This window comes from Diabrotica virgifera, chromosome 10 (assembly GCF_917563875.1).
Source record: "Diabrotica virgifera virgifera chromosome 10, PGI_DIABVI_V3a".
Classification (NCBI taxonomy): Eukaryota; Metazoa; Arthropoda; class Insecta; order Coleoptera; family Chrysomelidae; genus Diabrotica; species Diabrotica virgifera.
In genome coordinates, this window is record NC_065452.1 from 6,140,817 (window position 1) to 6,162,103 (window position 21,287).

A 21,287-nucleotide genomic window follows, 5' to 3' on the forward strand; every position below is an offset into this window, starting at 1 on the left:
TTGATGGATTCGACCGTTACTTGATGGAAGTTCATTTTATCTAACAATAAAACACTGAAAACGTTTGTTTTCTATACTTCCACAAAATTTATTATAACTATGTGACTACAGCTGTTTCGGCAGAGTGCCTTTCTCAAGTGATTTAATTTACTATGGGTTTGCCTTTTTAAAGTTTTTAACTGAAGAGGTTGAGGAGTGGGGAGCTCTTTGTCTCGAGTTGGTCATTCAGAATTATATCTGTATTTTTTAATTTATTAATTTTCATAGATTCTAATAAAGATAGCTTAAGGCCTTTATTTTAAATATGCAAAATTTGGAACTCTTCATTAAAATGATCTAGAAGGTGAAGTGCGTATGTAGAAGTGTCTGTTTTCTATTGTTGAAAGCCTTTTTGTGTTCTGATATCCGTTTCTCAAAGTTTCTGCCAGTTTAACCGATGTAAGTTTTCGGACAGTCACCACAAGTTAGTTTGTAGACACCACTCTGTAGTTGTTTTCTCTTCGGCTCTTATTGTTCTTAATATATTTGCTTAAGTTGCTGTTAGTTCTGAAAGCCGTTGTTGTTAGTTCTGAAAGCCGGTGTTGTTCCTTTCTTTTTTATGTATCTGCCTATTTTTGTTGTTATTTGTCAGTATATGTGATAGAGCAGAAGGTACTGGGTTATTTCTGTAGTGGTGGATAGACTAATTTCAGGGCTTTCTTATGGAGTTTTTGGTTTAAAATTTAATTAATTGTTTGTTCGTTATAGCCATTGTTTACTGCTATTTGTTTAATATTGTTCAGTTCCATTTTGGAAGTTATTTTTTGACATAGGAATTTCTGTCAGTCTATGTATCATGCTATGGTAGGCTGCTAATTTGTGTTGTGTAGGATGGGATGATGAATTGTGTATAGTTGTATCAGTATGGGTAGGTTTATGATATACACAACAAACATGAGTTCTCCGTACTTTGAACTAAATTGTTAATAATTAAAAAACGGACGCGAGCTCTAGGCAGGAAACAGGTAGGTTTTCTTCCTATAGGTCTACAATAACTAAAAAAGTAGTCAGCTACCTGGATCTTTGAGTGTCCTGAGAAAATCCTTATTACCCTGGACTATACCAACAATGCCTATACGAATAATTGTTGTGTATTTTTAAAACCATAAAATGAAAAATAATCTAAAAACGACATAAAAACTACGTTATTGATATCAAGTATGTTAAAACGTTATAAAAATGACGTCAATTGTGGTGGGACAACTTCACGTGACTTTCGACGTCGAAAAAACGTGATAACTGACGTGGTTTGATGATAATTATGACGTCTTTTCAACGTTGTGTAAACGTTATTTGGTTGCCTGGGTTGTGATCGCTTCCAATATTAGTTGCACTTAAAACATCTTGTGTCTAGTACTTGAGAGTGGTGGATGATTCTGTTCGTCAGTATATAATCAATAATAAATTTGTGTCCTCTTGTATTTTGTGTCCTATATTTTTGTTGATCTTTGTGTCTTAAGAACGTATTGTTTAATGGAAATTCGTTTTGAGAGCTAAAGTTAATAAGTAGTTCTCCTTTTTCATTTTTGAAGTCTTCATTGAATCGTTGCTTTATTCCTGGTATACTGATGTTACCATTCTGTAAACCATTTTGAAAGAGCAAAACAAAAATATATTATTAATATTTTATTTTTCTCGATATAAAAATACATTTCACAAGCTGCATCTGGTATTGCTATATTTAAATTCAATACAAAAATGTTTCCATCATTGTAGTTATTTTCAATATACGGAGATTCATATAAAAAAATCGAACAGTTAAAAAATCGCTAGCAATACCATGCTCATACTACATTTAAATAAATATTAAACGGCTTTAAAAGGTTTAAAGCAATACTAGAAATACACAGTCAAATTCGGTTGTGGCAGCAAAAAAAACATAAAATCATTTTTAGTCAAGAGTAACCTACCATTTTTTTAATTTCGGAAATTGTTATAAAAAAAATTGGTCACAGCTATAAACCATCTTTAAATATGCAATACATCTACTTTACTTTTGAAAAAATACATATCGCACGTTAATTTCAATAGTGACACTAAAACAAAATATTCGAATTTTAGATTTTACCGCCATTTATTAGCAAATTTCGGGCACTAAAGTGCATTCATATAGCAAATTCCCAACTATAAACAAATGTCATAGCCCTCTCATTCGTCAAGAGGCTATTAAATGTAATTTATTGCCCTAAATGAGGCGGATTCTCATTTTACAGGTCCAAACGTGTCAATCCGCAAATTCAAATCGTATATAAGGTGTTGGTTTTTAAGATAATATTTTGTGTTATATGTATTTTATAATAGTTATTGTTGAGTTATTAATACTGGTCGTGTTTTGGCAGTATGGTATTAGTCGCTCAAACGTTATACGGGATCTTATTGGGTGTTAAAATGAGCTGTCAATAATTGTTGGGAGATTATGGATAAACAAATGTTGTGTATATTAGTTTTTATTGTTGTGATGGCAGAGAAAAAAGCAAGTTTATAATTGTAGTGACTTTTTAAACAGTTTTTAAAAGCGACAGGTACGTAATAATTGTAAATGTTTCAGTATCCTAATAAAAAATTACATAGGTAGGTACCTACCTATTTGGAAAATTTAAAATGAACCTACCAAAATAGTATGTAATGCTTTGATTTACATAGTTTGATTACCATCAAAATTTCTGTCAATATTTACCTAATATATTGTTTTCTTACTCTACGTTTTGTTGTATTTTAATATTTCAATATTCTACAAAAATCAAAATAATTTGGTTAAATTCAGAACTGTCAAAAGTTTAAACCGTTTAGTTCATCGATCTTCCCACATGATGCATGTGTCTCCTGAATTCCAATACTAACTACGCAAACATAAGCGGGTTCGAACCCCAATAGAAACTTTTATTTTTTTATACATTTTAGGATTGTAAGTATATTTATTATATAATTTTTTTTTTTCAGAAAATACGTATTTAATTAAAAATTTGTCCAACAATTATTGTTCAGAAATCATTTGTGGCATTTTTCAATGTGTTTGTGTGTGTTTTATTCTTTTATTTTTTTAATTTTTGGTAATGTTTTAATAAAAATTTTTGAAACGTAGTAAGTATTAAAATTGGTTTAATTTTTAAATAAAATATAAATAACCTGTTTAAAGTATATTAATTTTGTTGAAATCATATAATAGAAGTATAACTTCTATACGTGCGTACAAAGTACACACACATTCTTTTTTTATAAGTTTTATAGTGTGTAGTCTGTTTAATGAACTTTTAATATACATAAACAAAGTATTTATTGTTCTAAAGTAAAAATAGCTTGTGGTAATCACTTTTATAAAGGTGAGAAAATCCAAAATTTTAATTTATTGATGTTTCAAAAAGTTTTATTTCCTTTTCTGGACATGAAAAATATACAGAATGCAGTTTCATAATAGTCCTTTCACTCACGGTAAAATATAATGATACACATCAGTTCAGTAGGACCCTGTTTAGCTTCCATGTGCACTTGTTTACAGTTGGGAATCTGTAAAATGAATACAGTTTACAACCTAGTAAAATTCGGTAAAATAATTTGCTGACGTGACTCGAGAATAGGTATCAATGTCACTATGACCTTTATAGCAAGTTGCCAGAGGCGTCAGCAGGGATGTTAACTCTACGGATTTTTCCGTAGATCTACGGATTTTCGAAATTATTTCGGATTTTCAGATATCGACCACATTTCTACGGATTTTTCAGCTGCAGCCATAAGAAGCTAAAATGAGGTTTTTTTTACTCTTAAGGTGTCATTCTTCTTCTTTTTTGGTCTGTCAAATGCCATTCTTCTTCTTTTTTTGGCGTATCAAGTGTCATTCTTCTTCTTTTTGGTCTGTCAAGTGTCATTCTTCTTCTTTTTTGGCCTATCAAGTGTCATTCTTCTTCTTTTTGGTCTGTCAAGTGTCATTCTTCTTCTTTTTTTGGTCTGTCATGTGTCATTCTTCTTCTTTTTTGTCTGTCAAGTGTCATTCTTCTTCTTTTTTTGGTCTGCCAAGTGTCATTTTCTGTCAGATTTCTGCACTACGGATTTCTACGGATTTTTGAAGCGCCATCTACGGAAATATTCAGTTGCGTTGTTAACAACCCTGGGCGTCAGTACTAAACTGTCATTAAAACGATAAGCCGTGACGCTACAGACCATCGCTTGTGAAACTACGTACATTTACGGTCACTGAATAGTTTACACCTTAATTTTTATATTGTAATACTGTAAAATTGCAGTGTCGTACGGATTTGATAAATGTCAAAGTCAAAAAATTTTAAGTCAGTGCTTGTCAGAAGTTTCGCGAGTGTTGAAAAATAAAATAAAACGATATCAAATTCCTCCAAAATAGTTAGAATGCATTTAAATGATGCTCAAAAAGCAACAGCAATTGCCAAACACGAAGAAGGTTTGGTCTAGGGTTACCGATGAAAAAGTATTTCAGTCAGATAGCAATGGCCGAGTAAGAGTTTATAAGATGGGAAGCAATTGAGCAGGCATGTGAAGAGTTTGGTGACTATAATATGAGGGAATTGGTGTTATCTATCTATGAACAGAAGACTGCAAAGTTGTATTGCAATAATGGGGCTTCCACCAAAAATTAATTATTGATTATTATTTATCATCGTTTGTCATTATTTAATGTAAAATAGATGTAAAATAAAATGGTTATTTTAAAACCAGACTTCCTTATTTTCGTTATTAAGACCATAATCTATTTTAGTCAAAAGAACTTCTTTCTATACTTTCGATTTTGTTAAGTTTTGTAAAATATATTTACGAGTATAATATTTAGGTTTTTTAATCTAATCAACCTATTCTAGGTACACCACTGGCAACGTCACTTTGACGTAAAAGGTGCGTTCAAACGAGGTAAAAATTTAAAAAATCGGCTCCTAGATACGTAAGCCTGTAAACTATTCAATGACCGTAACTGTACATGCTGCGTTGGTGATACGATTTTTTTCTAGTGCCGACTCCACAAATGAAGGTTGGTTATAACCATTGCAAATTCGTCTCTATCTTCTGCTTTTCTTAAAAGCGTCTGTGTTTAACCCGGTCCAGTCGCGAATGTTTTTCAGCCAGGATATTTGTCGTCTACCAGGGCCCCTTTTTCCTTCGATTTTACCCTTCATAATCAGCTGTAACAACTCGTACTTACCATTTCTAAGTATGTGTCCCAAATATGATATTTTTTTCCTTTTAATCTTCTTCTTCACGTGTCATATCCGCGACGGAAGTTGGCAATCATCATGGCTATCTTATCTTAGATGCTGCTGCTCTGAATAGTTCGGTTGATGTGCATCCGTACCATTCCCTCAAGTTACACAACCACGAGATTCGTCTCCTTCCTACACTTCTCTTGCCCTGGATTTTCCCCTGTATAATCAATTGAAGTATGTTGTATCTCTCATTACGCATAACATGCCCCAGGTACTGCAGCTTTCATGTCTTGATGGTTTCCAATATTTCCAGTCTTTTGTTGACTCTTCTCATGACTTCGTTGTTTGTTATATGCTCGGTATCTTCAAGATTCTTCTATACACCCACAGTTAAAATGCTTCCAACTTTTTAGTAGTCGATGCGTTAAGTGTCCGTAAAGCAGGGTCGAGAAAATATAACACCTTGCCAGGCTAACCCTCAAGTCTAATTTCAGTTCTCTTGCACAAAGTACCTTTCTCATTTTATTGAAGTTTGTTGTTGCTTTCTCTATTCGAACTTTGATTTCTTTGGAGTAATCGTTTGTGTGATTAATCATTGTGCCAAGATAGTTGTAGTTTTCAACTTGCTCTAAAGTTTTACCTTTAATTGTCAGGCTTTCATCATTATTTTGGGTTTTTGATATCGTCATAAATATATCTTCTCCACAGTCAACTATCTTGTTCGTTAGCTTTTGGAGGTCTTTAAGGTTGTCTGCTATTATCCGCTTCATACTTTCTGAATATTCTTGCACCTATGAAAATGTTTTGTGACATTAATCTGGTTAATCTATAGTCATTAAGTTGTAGGATAAGAGACAGCAACCAGATTTAGCCATACGGCTCACACTCCCTCTAAGGGGAAAATTGATTCATCCCAGATAGCTACGGTATCAAAAGGATTGAGCTCTGGTGGGACTCTTTCCATGTTATGGAGCCCTAGGTGACTTGGTATGCAGGTACCCTGCAAAAAAAATTTTCGTACACTTCTGGCCGTCGCGAGTAGTAAAGCTTTCTGCATGGTCTTATAAAGATGTTCATTGAGACCCAGCTTTTTTATGTTTTCGAGAAGATTTTTCGGAATGACTCCAGTAGTAGACATAATAATCGGTATTGTCTGGGTATTTTGCATTCTCCATTGTTTTCCTATTTGAATTTCCAGATTTCTGTACTTGGCGATCTTTTCAGTAAACTTATTACGTAGATTATTGTTAGGTATCACCACATCAATTAATGTTGTTTGTTTTGTTTAACTAGTACGAGATCTGGTCTATTATGTGCCACTGTTTGGTCTGTGAGCACAGGGCGGTCCCAGTATAGCTTGTAGTTACCATTCTCAAGCATACTCTCAGGGACGTATTGATAATATGGGAGATGGTCCGTTTGCAGAAGTCTCAGCTTGATAACTATCTCTTGATGAAGGATCTTTCCTACTGAGTCATGCCGTTCCTTGTATTCAGTTGCAGCAAATGCCTGGCAGACCCCTGTAAGATGTTGGATGGTATCTTGGGCTTGACATTCATATCGGCATTTGTCATTTTGGACCTGAGGGTCTTTGACGATATATTTGAGGTAATTTTTGGTTGGTATAACCTGATCCTGAATGGCCAGTAATGAACTTTTTGTTTCGGGGAATATCTTTCCTGATGTCAGCCAATATAGCCTTGGCTAACCTCATTGGGAAAGCCCGTGCAGAGGTTTACCCATCCAGTTGCGCATTTTTTCGTCCTTTGTAAGGTGGTTTATGCGCAAATCTGGTTCCCTCAGTTTGATCGGTGTTGTGTCATCTACTGCGCAGATAGCGCGATGTAGAGTAGACGTCCCAGCTTGCATCTCAAAATAAGTTCGTAAATTAGCAATTTGTTTATCTAATTGCTCACCTATATCCTATATCCATAAGTCCTCTTCCTCCTAAATTTCATGATAATGTCGTTCTTCCTACTGCACTTCGAGGATGGCGTTTTTGTGCCTTTGTGAGGTGTGTTCTTACTTTTCGCTGAAGATTTTCTATATCCGTTTTAGTCCATTTAACAATACCAAATAAATAGCTAAGCGCGGAACATGCGTAGGTGTTTAGTGCCTTAAACAAATTTCTACTGTTAAGGTGTGAACGAAGCAGCTGTTTTACCCTTCGTATAAACTCTGTAGTTATCTCAATTTTCATTTGCTTATGGTCAATTTTCAGCACTTGCTTTACTCCGAGATATTTATACATATCGTTTTCACCCATGGCCTCGATGTTCTTGCCATTTTGCATATCTAATCCTCCGGGCTGTACTTTTCCTCTGACTATATTTAAAACACGGCACTTGTGTAACAGGTAACTTTGTTAACAGGTTCTGGTAACAGGCCGCAACTATTATTTATCGTATTATTGTATTAAGCATACAGATGCCACGTACCGCGTTACGCTGTACGCAGCGTATGGCGTTTATTGAAAACCACCGCAGTAGGCTTTAGCAATGAGTTACTTTATACACATTATTTTTGTATTCTGAATGTAGGATTATGATTTAGACCAATATCTAAACCTCACCTTGTATATTATGTGTATTGTCACGGACCCAGGCCGGCCCTGTCAATTCGGGAGCCTTCTGGCGCCGGACTGTCTGAGACCCTTTCTGTGGGCGAGAGAAACTTGTTTACGATCGGCGTATCTAGAAGAACATCGATACACCTTTTTTTATTGCTCTGTAAATAATATGTACTTTTCGATGTTTCTGGAAATCACTAGACTATATAACTATATAAATAGTGAATTTAAATACGTTGCGTCGGTGTATTTTGATATGTAACGAGTGCGGTATATCTTTCAATTTGTAATTGGATAAATTAGATTTGGTGTAATAAATAAATTAGATATCGTAGTTTGTAAAATAAAATATATAAATTCAGTGTCTTTCATTTGTTTAGACGTAAGTTATTAAAAATAAATAAAGTCAGCTAAAATTAAACTTAGTGCTAAAAGAACATAAACTAAATTAGAAAAGTCAAGTCAGTTTTTATAACAGTATATAAAATAAAATACATGCGTGGTAAAATAAAAACTAGAATCAAAACGACTTTTTTGGTGGTGATTTTCGTTACCAAATAAATATTATTTAAATAATTACTTCAGTAGAATACCATCATGAGGGCAGTTAATATTAAAAAGTACTATTTGCTACCACAACTAATATAATATACATATCTAATAAACTAAAGTATATAAATATACGAAGAGATCACAACAGTTTAAGTACAGAATAAGCCCGATCGAGTGAACACTAAATAAAATAACGTATATATACATGTCTGTTTTTTGGTAAATATTCAATTGCCTTACGAAATCAGACTTGGTGGTCTGATTTTGTAAGAAATATGATTACAATACCAATAGCTGCTATCTCAACAATAAAATTAACTCGGATCAACCAAAAACTTTGAGCAAAAATAACTCGGTCATGTTTAAAATACATCAGCTACAAATCTAGAAAAACTAACGGCTTGGCACAAATTATCAAGAGGCATGAGAAAGCATTTTTTATTATCCAGCAATAAGGCCGGTTAAATAAATAAAGTTCTATCATTGTAAATATAAACTTATTTTGATTATTTTGAATTCGTATATATTCTGAGATCAAGAAAACTAGTTCAGCTTATAAAATATTAAGAAAACTAAGAATAAATAACTCCTTCTTAAAACTAACACACCAATAACATTTCTTAGCTATTTAAATTGAAAATTAGCTAAAATATTTCAAAAAAGAAAAATGAATTATAATTCTAAAGCAGGTCAGTTGGTGCTGGCATCAACTTTGCTGAATGAATCAAACTTGATGCATTGTAGTCGATTCACCTTGTTAGATTATTTACAAACAGGAACTCGCATAATGATTTTTTAATAATCCTGTAACGATGGCCTCGCCGCTGCTAGACGGCGCGGCGACTTGTCATCTATCCTCATGCCTGCACTACTCTAACGACCTACCACTACCATATAATTTCAGTGATTTTTTGGAGAAGCTTGTATGTATCTTCAATAAGGCATTTCCTTTAATTACGATTAAGCCAAAACGTCGCAAACCCTGGACTACCAAAGGTATCCGCATATCAGCAAAAAATATGCGTTCACTACTTTATATCAAGAAATTTACTACCAACGTCTCTGTCACTCAATATATCACCAATTACAAAGTCACATACCTAAAACTCATCAAATCAGCTAAAAAAGCCTACTATCAAAATCGTCTGGGAAGCTCCAAAAGTGTTGCAAAAGAAACTTGGTCCATAATAAACGATCTTCGAAATAAAACCCACGCAGTTCAAACATTTGCCCTTCCAAACCCTGAAAATCTAAACGAATACTTCATTAACGTGAGTAAAAATATAACATCAACTATTCAGTCTCAACAAGATCCCATTTCCTATCTCCCTAATTCAGAAATTGTCTCGAATTCATTCTTTATAAGACCAATCTATAAATCTGAATTAATCCAAACGATCAATAGTATCAAAAGCAAATCATCTTGTAGTACTGATGGACTATCCATAAAAATCTTCTCAAATCTCACAGATAATGTGTTAGAACTCCTCGTGTCACTAATTAATGATTCCTTTGAAAACGGTAAATTTCCAGAGTGCCTAAAGACAGCCATTATTATTCCTCTTCATAAAGGTGGCGAAAAATCTAATGCCTGCAACTATAGACCTATTGCCCTACTACCGGTGCTCTCCAAAATTATTGAGAGGCTCATAAAAACCCGACTTATGTCCTTTCTCTTTGATAACAATATTTTATCACAAAATCAGTTCGGCTTCTTAACTAATAAATGTACAACTGATGCCATGTTTTCTGTACTTCACGAGGTTTACCAAGCACTAAACAATAATCTTTATACTGCCACTGTTTTCTGTGACTATTCCAAAGCTTTTGATTATGTAAATCACAACATTTTGATTAAAAAACTTAATTACTATGGAATTCGAGGTATTTCTTTGAATTGGTTCAAATCTTACTTAGATAATAGGAAACAATTGGTTAGAGCAAATGATACTGACTCTAGTCTCAAAAACATTATATGTGGAGTACCACAAGGTTCAGTATTGGGTCCTCTACTTTTCCTGATCTTTATAAATGACATCACTAATTTAAAAATCGATGGAAAAATTTTTCTTTTTGCTGATGATACCAGTATCACTTGGAGCAACTCAACTATTGCAACTCTTCATGCAACTATAACTTCTGATCTTCTTACGATAAAAACCTGGTCTGACTCTAATTTACTCTCCTTTAACGTGGATAAAACGGTAGCATTATCATATAAAGGTGCTCTTCAACCCCTGCTTGTGAATAGCAGCCAGATCTCTACCGTTGATTCTGTAAAATTTCTTGGTATTCTTTTAGACAGCAACCTCAAATGGTCCCTTCATATCGATTTGTTAAGTAAGAAACTCGCCTCGGCCTGCTACGCCATAAGATCTGTTTCGAAGGAACTCAATTTAGCATCTTCTAAAATAACATATTTTTCTTTATTCGAGTCTCATCTTCGATATGGTCTTCCTTTTTGGGGGTCTAGTACAGCTGCCCAATTTGATGTTATTTTCAACTTACAAAAAAGAGCAATAAGATATCTGTTTGGCCTCAGAAGAACAACCCATTGCAGAAGTTACTTTAAAGATCACGAAATTTTAACTCTTCCATCTTTGTATATTTTAGAAACTGTTTGCTTAATTCGTAAACACATGCATGTCTTTCCAGCAAGGCCTCATCATGACTACTCCACCAGAAATTCAACTTTTGATGTCTATTTACCGATCCCGTCTTCTGAGTTAGTAAAGAAATCTATACTATATTCCGCAAAAAAACTATACAACCATCTCCCTTTACAACTCAAATCTGCAACATCCTTTCTCAAGTTCCGTAAAATGACAAAAGCTCATTTATCTAAAAGACCATATTATTCAGTAGAAGAGTTTCTTAATGACTAACTAAGAAATCACAGTAATGTACAAGTAACAAAAGTGTATTTATATATATTTGGGTGTCACATACAGCAGCTTAAACTTATTAGTTCCTTTGTTTGTGTTTTATTATATTATGTTGTATGTTAAATTTTGCAATATATTGGTTTTTGTTTTTTATTTCACTTTTTTAAATTGTTTATATTTTTTTTATTGACGATTTATCTAATTTTATAAAATTGTATTTGTTATTGTTATGTATATCTTTTTCGTGAATCTATGTTAAGCTTTGTCCATAAAATTGTATAATTTTCAGTGACAATAAAGCATATTTCTATTCTATTCTATCCATGCGCTGGAGATGGAACACCGCCAAAGATATAAAAGGCCGTAAATCAAAACCAGATCTTCCTTCCAAAGTCTTTTTTTTTTTTGTTGGTATGTGAACCTATCTTTGAGTATTGATCAAAGACCAACCGTTGTTGCCGTTCCTCATCTGCAACCGAGTATTGATCGACTATTTTTTTATTTGGAAGATTTGACCCATGATACTATAAATAACAAGATAGGATCTTCCCGTAGCACAAATACGTCCGAATCCGCGCATCGCATGACGTAACTGGAGACTGGAATTTTAATTCTTGTTGTTAGCTTATAGTCGAGGCTGTACGTCGCCCCCGTTAGAGAACATATTCCGATTCAATTTTGTTGCACAAACTCACATAAAAAGAGTTCCTTATAACAAATACACAGAGTGCCGGGAGGTGCCGCGGTCGGAAAACTGTTTTAACAATTTTTTAAAACAAATTCAAAAAATCAAATTTTTTCATTTCGTATAATTTTTTTTGATTCTTCGGGTCTTTATGAGCCAAAAAGGTCTCTTGTAATTTTTCTCTAAAATTGACTGTTGTTAAGTTATACCTACTCGATTTAAAATTTGAAAAACGCGAAAATGACCATTTTCAAGGCTTACTAACTCGGTTAAAAATTATTATTATGAAAGTCAAAAAGTTACTGAATCAAAGTTGAAAGCCCCCTACAGAATCCTAAAGAAATTTTGTCATTATTTTATTACTGAGCTGTTATTTTTAATTGTTAATCATGAGCGCTCATGATACAATAACCCAAGATATGATATGTAGCGTTCCTAATTTCGGTCAGGTCGCGCATGACGTCACGTTGTGAGTAGATCCTTTAAATTTCGAATGCATTGCCATTATGATTTGGAGATTTTAGCTTTTAATATCAGTTGTGAAACTTTCTAGAAGTGCTGTTTTCTTTAGTATGATTAAATATAATTATTGAGAACATATTCTAATAATAAAAATCAATCAGAAACATGATTTTTTTATTATTAGGCAACATACGTCTAATTATACAGTGTGCAAGGCACTTGTAGAATAAAATGATTTCTGTCCTTGTTTCGAAAAATTATAAAAAACGCTGATACTTGTCGATTTTTAAATAAATATCTGCACTTTTAAACACAAATTTAAATTTACAGGGTGATTCATAAAAGTCAAACAGAGTCCATAAGCTTTATTTTTAATAGAACACCCTGTATATTTTTATATTTTTAAAAACTGCTTAACAACCTGATTTCAACTAACTATATAATGTAGGGTGAATTATGAACAATACAGGATGAAATTTTGAAATTATTAACTATGGAATCCACTTATGGAATAAAATTGTTTGTGTCCTTATTTTAAAAATTATAAAAAATGCCGGAACAGGTCAACTTTTAAATTTAAATGGGCGCTTTACAAACATAGATTTAAATTTACAGGGTGATTTACGCAAGTACAGCATAGTCCATGATATTTAGTTTTAATGGATCACCCTGTATATTTTTATGTGCTTAGAAGCTAGTTTATAACTTCATCTCAAAAAAATGTATTCGGGTCCATTATGAATAATACAACGTGAAATTTTTAAATTATTCATAAATTTCGTTCAAGACATTAAAAATACAAAACCAAAAAAAATAAATATTATTTATACTTAAATATACTGTTTAAATTTACATTTAGGTTTAAAAAGCCCACATTTATATATAAAAATGAATGGGTTTCAGCGTTTTTTAAAACAAGGACAGAAATAATTTTATTCCATAAGTGCCTTCCACCCTATATATAATACATGTATTATAGACCCTGTATAATACATGTACCAACGATGAAATAAAGGTAACAATAAAGTTGTAATGTGTTAAATGATAAAAAAAGTTAAAGCTGCGATAGTCATGAAGCCCATCAGTTATATTTTTTTATTACTTAAATTCTCTTATTCATTAATTATATTTATGATCACACCCCCTAAGGACTATTCAAATCTAACTATGAATATAATATTTTTGATAAAAGTGTAACAAATTATAAGTAAAATTCACCTTAAACACAAAAATAAACAGTGTTTACTATACGACAACACTGAATATAATGCTGATCTACTCACAGAGTGACGTAGCTACGTTGGCCCCGCCTACCTGCTCCATGTCATATCTTCTGTTATTGTATCATGATGAGCGCTAAGTGAGGCGGCCGTCAATGTGAGTGTAAGTGAGATGCACCATTAGACGGCCGGAATGATGCATCTCTTTCGCACTCACTATTGACGGCCGCCTATATGCAGTTAGCGCTCATTGTTAATAATTAAAAATAAAAGCTTAGTAATAAAATAATGACAAAAATTTCTTCAGGATCTTGTAGGGTGGACTATAAACTTTGATTTCGTCACTTTCTAACTTTCATAGTAATAATTTTTAACTGAGTTATTAAGCCTTGAAAATGGCGATTTTCGCGTTTTTCAAATATTAAATCGCGTATAACTCGACAAAAATAAATTTTAGAGAAAAATCACAAGAGACTTTTTTTGCTTATAATGACCCAAAAAATCTAAGAAAATTGAACGAATTGAAAAAATTAATTTTTTGAATTTGTTAAAAAAATTGTTACAATTTTCTGACCGCTGCACCTCACGGCACCCTGTGGATTTGTTATAAGGAACTATTTTTTAGTAAGTTTGTGCAAAAAAAAATCGAATCGGGATAATTTACCTAACGGGGGCGACCATACAGCCTGGACTATACAACCGCGAGCAATTCAAACTAATCGGAAATCATTCGGACATTACGAACCATTACGAACTTGGGTCTCCACTTACGTCACGACTCCCTTCTCTTCGAGATGCGCAATATATTATCTTGTTATTTATAGTATCATGGTTTGACCTAAAGATAATTCACAGAGTAGTTTTGCCTTATTCCATATTTGGCACTGGTGCACAGATCTTCCCTCCAAAGTCATTTTTTATTGGTATGTGAAGCTATCTTTGAGTATTAATCAAACACCAGCCATCCTGGCCGTTTCCCATCTGCAGTAGAGTATTGATCGACTATTTTTATTATTTGGACGATTTGAAGTAAAATTCGGAAAGATAATTCAGAGTAGTTTCGTCTTATTCTATATTTGGCAATTATGGACAGATCTCTCCAAAGTCTTTTGTTTTGTTGGTATGTGAACCTATCTTTGAGTAAAGTAATACAGAAAACGACAATAAATATCGTTCCCATACCACCAGATCGACAAAAGGTGGAATATTTTCTTTGATTACACCTCCTGAGATTTTCAAAATTTATTAATCATACAGAATGCCGAGGAAATTAAGATGAGAGAATTTTAAATAATTCACAACTCATCTGCTCAGCGTGGTAAAAGTTCTAACAAGAAAGATTCCTTAATACTCCTACAATAGAGTAAATGAATTAAAAATGTATAAACATTTTCAATTTCTTTGCAACACGAAAATGCAGCAGCTGCATAATGCTCTGGTTAAATCGGAGAGTGCAGGAAGAGTCTATACCGGTTTCGGAGGTCTTTTCCCCCTCATCAGTAGTCCCATATCCTCTTCTCCATGGGCTGCGAACTCAATGGAAAAAATTGGTTCCATATATATAGTGAGCTTCCGGAATTAGAGATGGCGACACATAATGTGGATCGCTAATATATGTGGTACAAGGCTAATTGAAAAGAAGAAGAATATTTGACAATTGAATTTTGAGTTTGACAGTTGTGTTTATTTTGTAACAGCGTTGCCACATTCAGCAGATTTCTACTTTTTGGATAGATTTTTGATATATTTTTTTTAATTCTAGTAGGCAATATTTTGTAGTAGGTTTTTGGTATAAAGTGATGAGCACGCTAATAACCGGCCAAAAAGCTCAAAAGATGGAAAACATAATACATTGCGAAACAAAAAGAGATGAAACTAGTGGAGGTGGAAATTATCGTTATAAACGTATTAATTAACATTACATTACATAGTTTTCCACCTGTAGACGTCTGTGACAGGAGTATTTTATAAAATTCTACTCTCACAGTGACAGTTGTCATACCTCTGATACGTCTAAAGGTGGGAAACTATGTAATGTAATGGTATTTTAGACGTTTATAACGATAATTTCCACCTCCACTAGTTTCATCTCTTTTTGTTCCGCAATGTATTATGTTTTCCATCTTTTGAGCTATTTTGCCGGTTATTAGCGCGCTCATCACTGTATATCAACATTTTCTGTGCTATGCATTATGACTAAAATGAAATTAACTCTAATAGTATTTACATTACATTTGACATTTTGTTACAATTTCCTAATGTCATTACCGAAAATAAGATTCAGGACGTAGGTATGAATACAGAGATTAGAGAAATGAAACTGGAGTCTGATACCAAACTTTCTTGTTTCAAGCAGCAGTGCAGTAGTGTTTCGGGTAATATTTATATAACGAAGAGTTTTGACATTCGGTGAGGCTATTAAAATTAAGCTAACGACGGAAAACTAAAATATGTATGTAAAATGTAACTTTGCAAAAATAATGTGTTTACCCGTTTCTATTAACGTAAAATGAGAAAGATTTTTTTCCGGTTTTAATCGTATTACAACTGATGATCGCAATAAACTTTTGAATAAATAGTTATTTATGATATAAGTGTTAAAAGTACACGTTTAAGGCACGCATGTGAAAGTTTGCAGAATGAGCGAAGCGAGTTCTGCAAATTCACATGAGTGCCTTAAACATGTAATTTTTAACACGCATATCATACAATATTTTTTCTACAAACGTAATTACAGGACAATATCTACAAAAACTTTTACTTGAACTTGACTGACATTCCATTTTTATATTTTTTTGACATTACATCAAATTGACTATAGGGTCAATACGAACTGCAGTGCCTTAAAATTTTTAAAGCACAATAGTTTATTTTTTAACCAGGAGGAGTAAACTAAAAAGACAGATTCACACCTAAGAAAGTCACTAGAATAATAACCAAATACATCTTCTTTTTTGGTTGATGTAGTCGGCCCTCAACGGCAATCCATAAATATTATATTAAATTAATACGTCGCGAAAGAGTTAAAAAAAAACTGCTTTTAATATAAATGCAGACTAACAATCTAAAACTTAAAGGAATAACACAGAAAACACAAAAAATTGCCGATATAACTTAATTAACCTATGAAATGTCACTAGTGTCAAAATTTGACAAATGTCACTAGTGTCAAAATTCTATAACAGTGGAGTAAACTTGCCTGCGGTTGGACCAATTACAAACAAGCAATACAGCGCGGTAAATTTGAATCACTCCTCTTGGTTAAAAAATAAACCATAGTTCCTTGAAGTAGCATTTTTAACGCTCGTATGGAGTGCTAAAAATTGCATTTTTAACACGGTTGTAGAAAAAAATGTATTTTCATGATTATTTGTCAAAGAAGGTATGAATGAGGTTGGGAATTGTACCAAATTTGATCCAGACATGCATATGTTAAAATCAATGGATGACAAAATATTATATAAAAATATTAAATATAAAACTGATAAAAATTAATTAAGTACCTAGGTCATTTTGTTTCCCTGTTAAAATGTAAAAAAAGTTTGGTTTTTTTACATTCACGTTATACTTATTTATTTCTAGTTGAGTTAGCTGCTGTTTTTATTATAAAAAAACCTAAATTATATTCAAATAAGTTAATAAAGTTTTAATTCTTGATTTAGTAGATTTTAGCCAAACATGCAATATATTTCCTAAATAAAATACGGCAACGTTGTCTTGTATTGAATTGAGTGCGTCATTTTGTAATTGTTGTGTTGGGTATGCGTTTTATATCAATTTTATTTTTGTGTATTAAGTTTTTATCCCGTACCCAAGTGATTAGTGAAGTGAATGTTTCATATTTTAGTTATTAATAGACATTTTTTCAGTGTATAAATTATTTTTCTTCCCTCAACTGTACCTAGTTGTTTCCAGGTAATGTTAATAATTCCTAAGGTAGAAAGACAATTATTTTACATTATATGTTATGAAAACAATGAATTCATGTCAAAATTTATATAAATAATAATTATTACTGTCATTTGTTGGTTTCATTATTGTTCTTACATACATACTCATCATTTTTTAAATATAATCGCTGCTCATGCTAAATTCTATGTTTGTGTATGTTATTAATTTTTTGTTTTTGCAATAATTATTTTTATTTTTATGGTTTCTGTAATAAAAATATTTTTATTGCAAAAACTAAAAATTAATAACGTGCACATTATAGAATTTGGTATGCCTAGCGAAGCTTCCAAAACGGTACAGATATCTTCCAAAATGTTACAGAGATCTTCCAAATCGTTACAGAAATCTTCCAACTGTAAAAGCTTAGTTGGCTTCCAAAAATATCGACGGCGTTGGAATACGGGACCAATTTGGCCTATAGAGTTCCCTATCTACCCCACCCCCTCATCTATGCTCTTCTCTCCGATTTTTCCAGGCATCACACTTTGGGCCTTTCCGAATTGCAAAGAAAGAAATGTCACGGATGAACTAGACCCATCTACCGAAAAACAAAGTAAGTTATCAATCGAAGTAGCACAGAAAACGACAATAAATATCGTTCCCATGCCACCAGATTGACAACAGGTGGAATACTTTCTTTGGTTACACCTCCTGAGATTTTCAAAATTTATTAATCATACAGGCTGCCGAGGAAATTCTCTCATCTTAATTTCCTCGGCAGCCTGTATGATTTATAAATTTTAAAAATCTCAGGAGGTGTAACCAAAGAAAGTATTCCAAAAGAATAAATTAGCAGCCCTCATTGTTCTAACAATCAGAAGCCTTTTAAATGAAACGGAATGAAAGTAAAGAATGCCAGCAACAAGTCATTACTTACCAGAGAAAATTTAGATTGCTGTAACTATTTAAAATGGTGCTATAATTTTTGTCAGGAGTTTCTAATATCTTATAAAATCTTTAACTTTGATTTTAGTTTTATGTACATTCTGCATACTCTGAAATAGTCTAATTTTTTTAAATATATTGAATTTCTATAATTCCTCTATCATTAAATACGATATATTTTGCTACATCACTTAAAACTTGGAGCATCAATTTGGCCCCCTAAGATGATATAGTGACAACGTTACACAAAAACATGTACACAAGTTTCGATAAAAATGGAATAACGGTTGTTTTGATCGTATCTGAAGTATCCACGGTAAAATCGGAAACCTCAAATATCAAAATAATAATAATAACTTGTGCTTTTATATGCTGGTGGTAGTGCAATGAACTAAGCAATAAAGTTCAGCACTACCAGTTGCATCTTTCAGCATATTATTAACCAAAATGGAGTTTGTAACGTTATCACTATTAAAGTTTGGCAAAATTAACACAAATATTTAAATCACACATATCTAGTTAATTGTGTATAGAATTCTTGCAAGCATACATGTAGTTGGGTAAATGTTGGCCTTTCTTCAGCACTCATCGCCCAACAATAAGCCATTACTGCAAATCTAAAAATAAAAAGATTTATTAATTACATATAATTTCGGGCATAGGTAAATTGAGTCCCGTATACCTGAATTAAGAAGGGTCAAAATATTTAGATGGTCGAATTGAGTCCCGGGCATCGTAATCCTTCTAATTACCTTTTAATAGCTTTTTGATTTTTAAGTATTTATTGGTTATACATTTATGGTAATCAAATAAAAAGTAATATGTATACCACAAAATATTTAGTATAGAGTGCGATCTATCTGTATACGATACAGTGTTAAGTTGATTGCCAATGAAAATCGTTCTTAGTGAAAAAGAAAAACAATAATTGATTGTGTTGAATGGCATCAAACATCGTTTTCAAAATTATTTAAATAAAAAAATATGAAAAAAAAGTTTTTAGGAAACGCTTTTCTTTAGTTCCGGGTGACTAAAATTATAAATATTAAAAAATCAACTAAAAAGCAAAAAATTAAAAAATTGAAAAAATCCAACACATTTGTCGAAGAAAAGCGTGGGGCGTCTTCATCGAATAAACGGGTTTCGCCCCACGCTTTTCTTTAACGAATGTGTTGGATATTTTCAATTTTTTTATTTTTTGCTTTTTAGTTGATTTTTTAATATTTATAATTTTAGTCACCCGGAACTAAAGAAAAGCGTTTCCTAAAAACTTTTTTTTCATATTTTTTTATTTTTTACTTTTTAGTCTTACACTTTTCAAACATTAAAATATATCGTCATGTTTATTAAAATATGTATATAAAACATATGATATACAAACATAAAAAGTAGTCGGAATCGGCAAAAAATTTGAAACTTTATTGTTTATTTGTGAAGCATAACGTAAACAATTAACGTAAAAAGTGAAATTATGTATAGTTCATATCATTAGCTACAATCCGTAAAAATTTCAAATTTCTAGATTGTAAAAAACAAGAGAATTTAAGCATTTTCCATTAAAATCGTTTTTTATAAACAATTATTAAACATAAACAAATTTTTTTTATTGACTATTCGTGTATTGTTCCCGCGAATGCATATGTCTGCAAATTTTCATTCATTTGCATTGATGAAAAGGCAGGCAAATTGACCTCTAAAGATTTGACGCAAACTATTGAACTAAAGAAAAGCGTTTAAAAAAAGAAGAATGTGTGTAACTTATTAAATTTAAATTAAAATACATTTTACTGCTGTCATAAACCTGACAAAAATGTTTATATCACAAATAATCATTGCCTTTCGCTTAAATTGAATGTTAAAACTTCCAAGAGGCAGGTGGCTGGCGGGAGCTGGCTTGAATATTTAATTTAATCGAAAATCAATGTTTATTTCTGTAATACACATTTTTTCTGTTTACGGGCAACTGTAAAATGTATTCTGAGTTAAATAAATTACATACATTCTTCTTTTTGTCAAATAATTTAATTAAAAAATTATTATTGGACACCCTGTACAAATAATTATATAAATTTTTACATTACTGATAAAGAATTGAATTGCCTTTCAAATGAGCTATCGCATGTCCCCTATTCTCATTTAAAAAAATCGTCGATTACGTCATCGCGCCCAGATGGATGACGTCACTAGTACGACATATATGCCAAAATATCGTAATTTCAAAATAAAAATCGACCTCTTTCGAGATTTTTCCTTAAAGTCGCCTTTTTACGAAATAACGAATTTATTCCTTTCATTTGCATCGTACTGTATAAACAAACATATGAGTGTTCAAAATTTAAAACTTTATTGTTTTGTAATATAGTTGGGACAACCTATATAAATTAAGTTGTAAATATCTTTATCAAAATATAATGTAGTGTATTAGCCATGCTCGAAGACAATGACTCCTGACCGTGAATTAATACGTGAGGTTTACATATTAGGTAGTGTATAAAAATGCAGCATAGGTAAATTCAAGAGTTGTTATAATTAGATACTTGATATGTACAAATGTGTGGTATAGGTAATGATTTGTATTTGTAAACAATTATGGTTGAATCACCGTTTATACGATGTAAATATAAAGTTATCCAAACAATAGAGTTTTAATTAATTGGGACCAAAAATACATTAACATCACACTATTTAATACATGGCGACCCTGCCAGGATTCTATCTAAGTTCTATTCTAAGCAGGATCTGTTCAGGGAAAAATTGATTGATCTGAAATGTACCATGTTACAGTTAGTTAGCATAGTTAGGAAATTTAATTTTTCAAAATAGTATTAGGTAACCATAAACATTTTGTAAAAGGGAAAGAGAAATATATCTCATTTT

At 32.2% G+C, this 21,287-nt stretch overlaps 1 protein-coding gene across 1 annotated transcript in view; it reads right to left on the reverse strand.

Moving 5' to 3' along the window:
- Window positions 1-1,652: 1,652 nt before the first annotated feature.
- LOC114333959 (tyrosine-protein kinase Dnt) overlaps window positions 1,653-21,287 on the reverse strand; it is a 67,189-nt gene continuing 47,554 nt past the window's right edge. Inside the window, exon 6 of the mRNA XM_028283959.2 lies at window positions 1,653-19,027. Within this exon, the coding sequence (XP_028139760.1) occupies window positions 18,916-19,027 (112 nt within the window). The 3' untranslated portion in view covers window positions 1,653-18,915. The remainder of the gene's footprint in view (window positions 19,028-21,287) is intronic.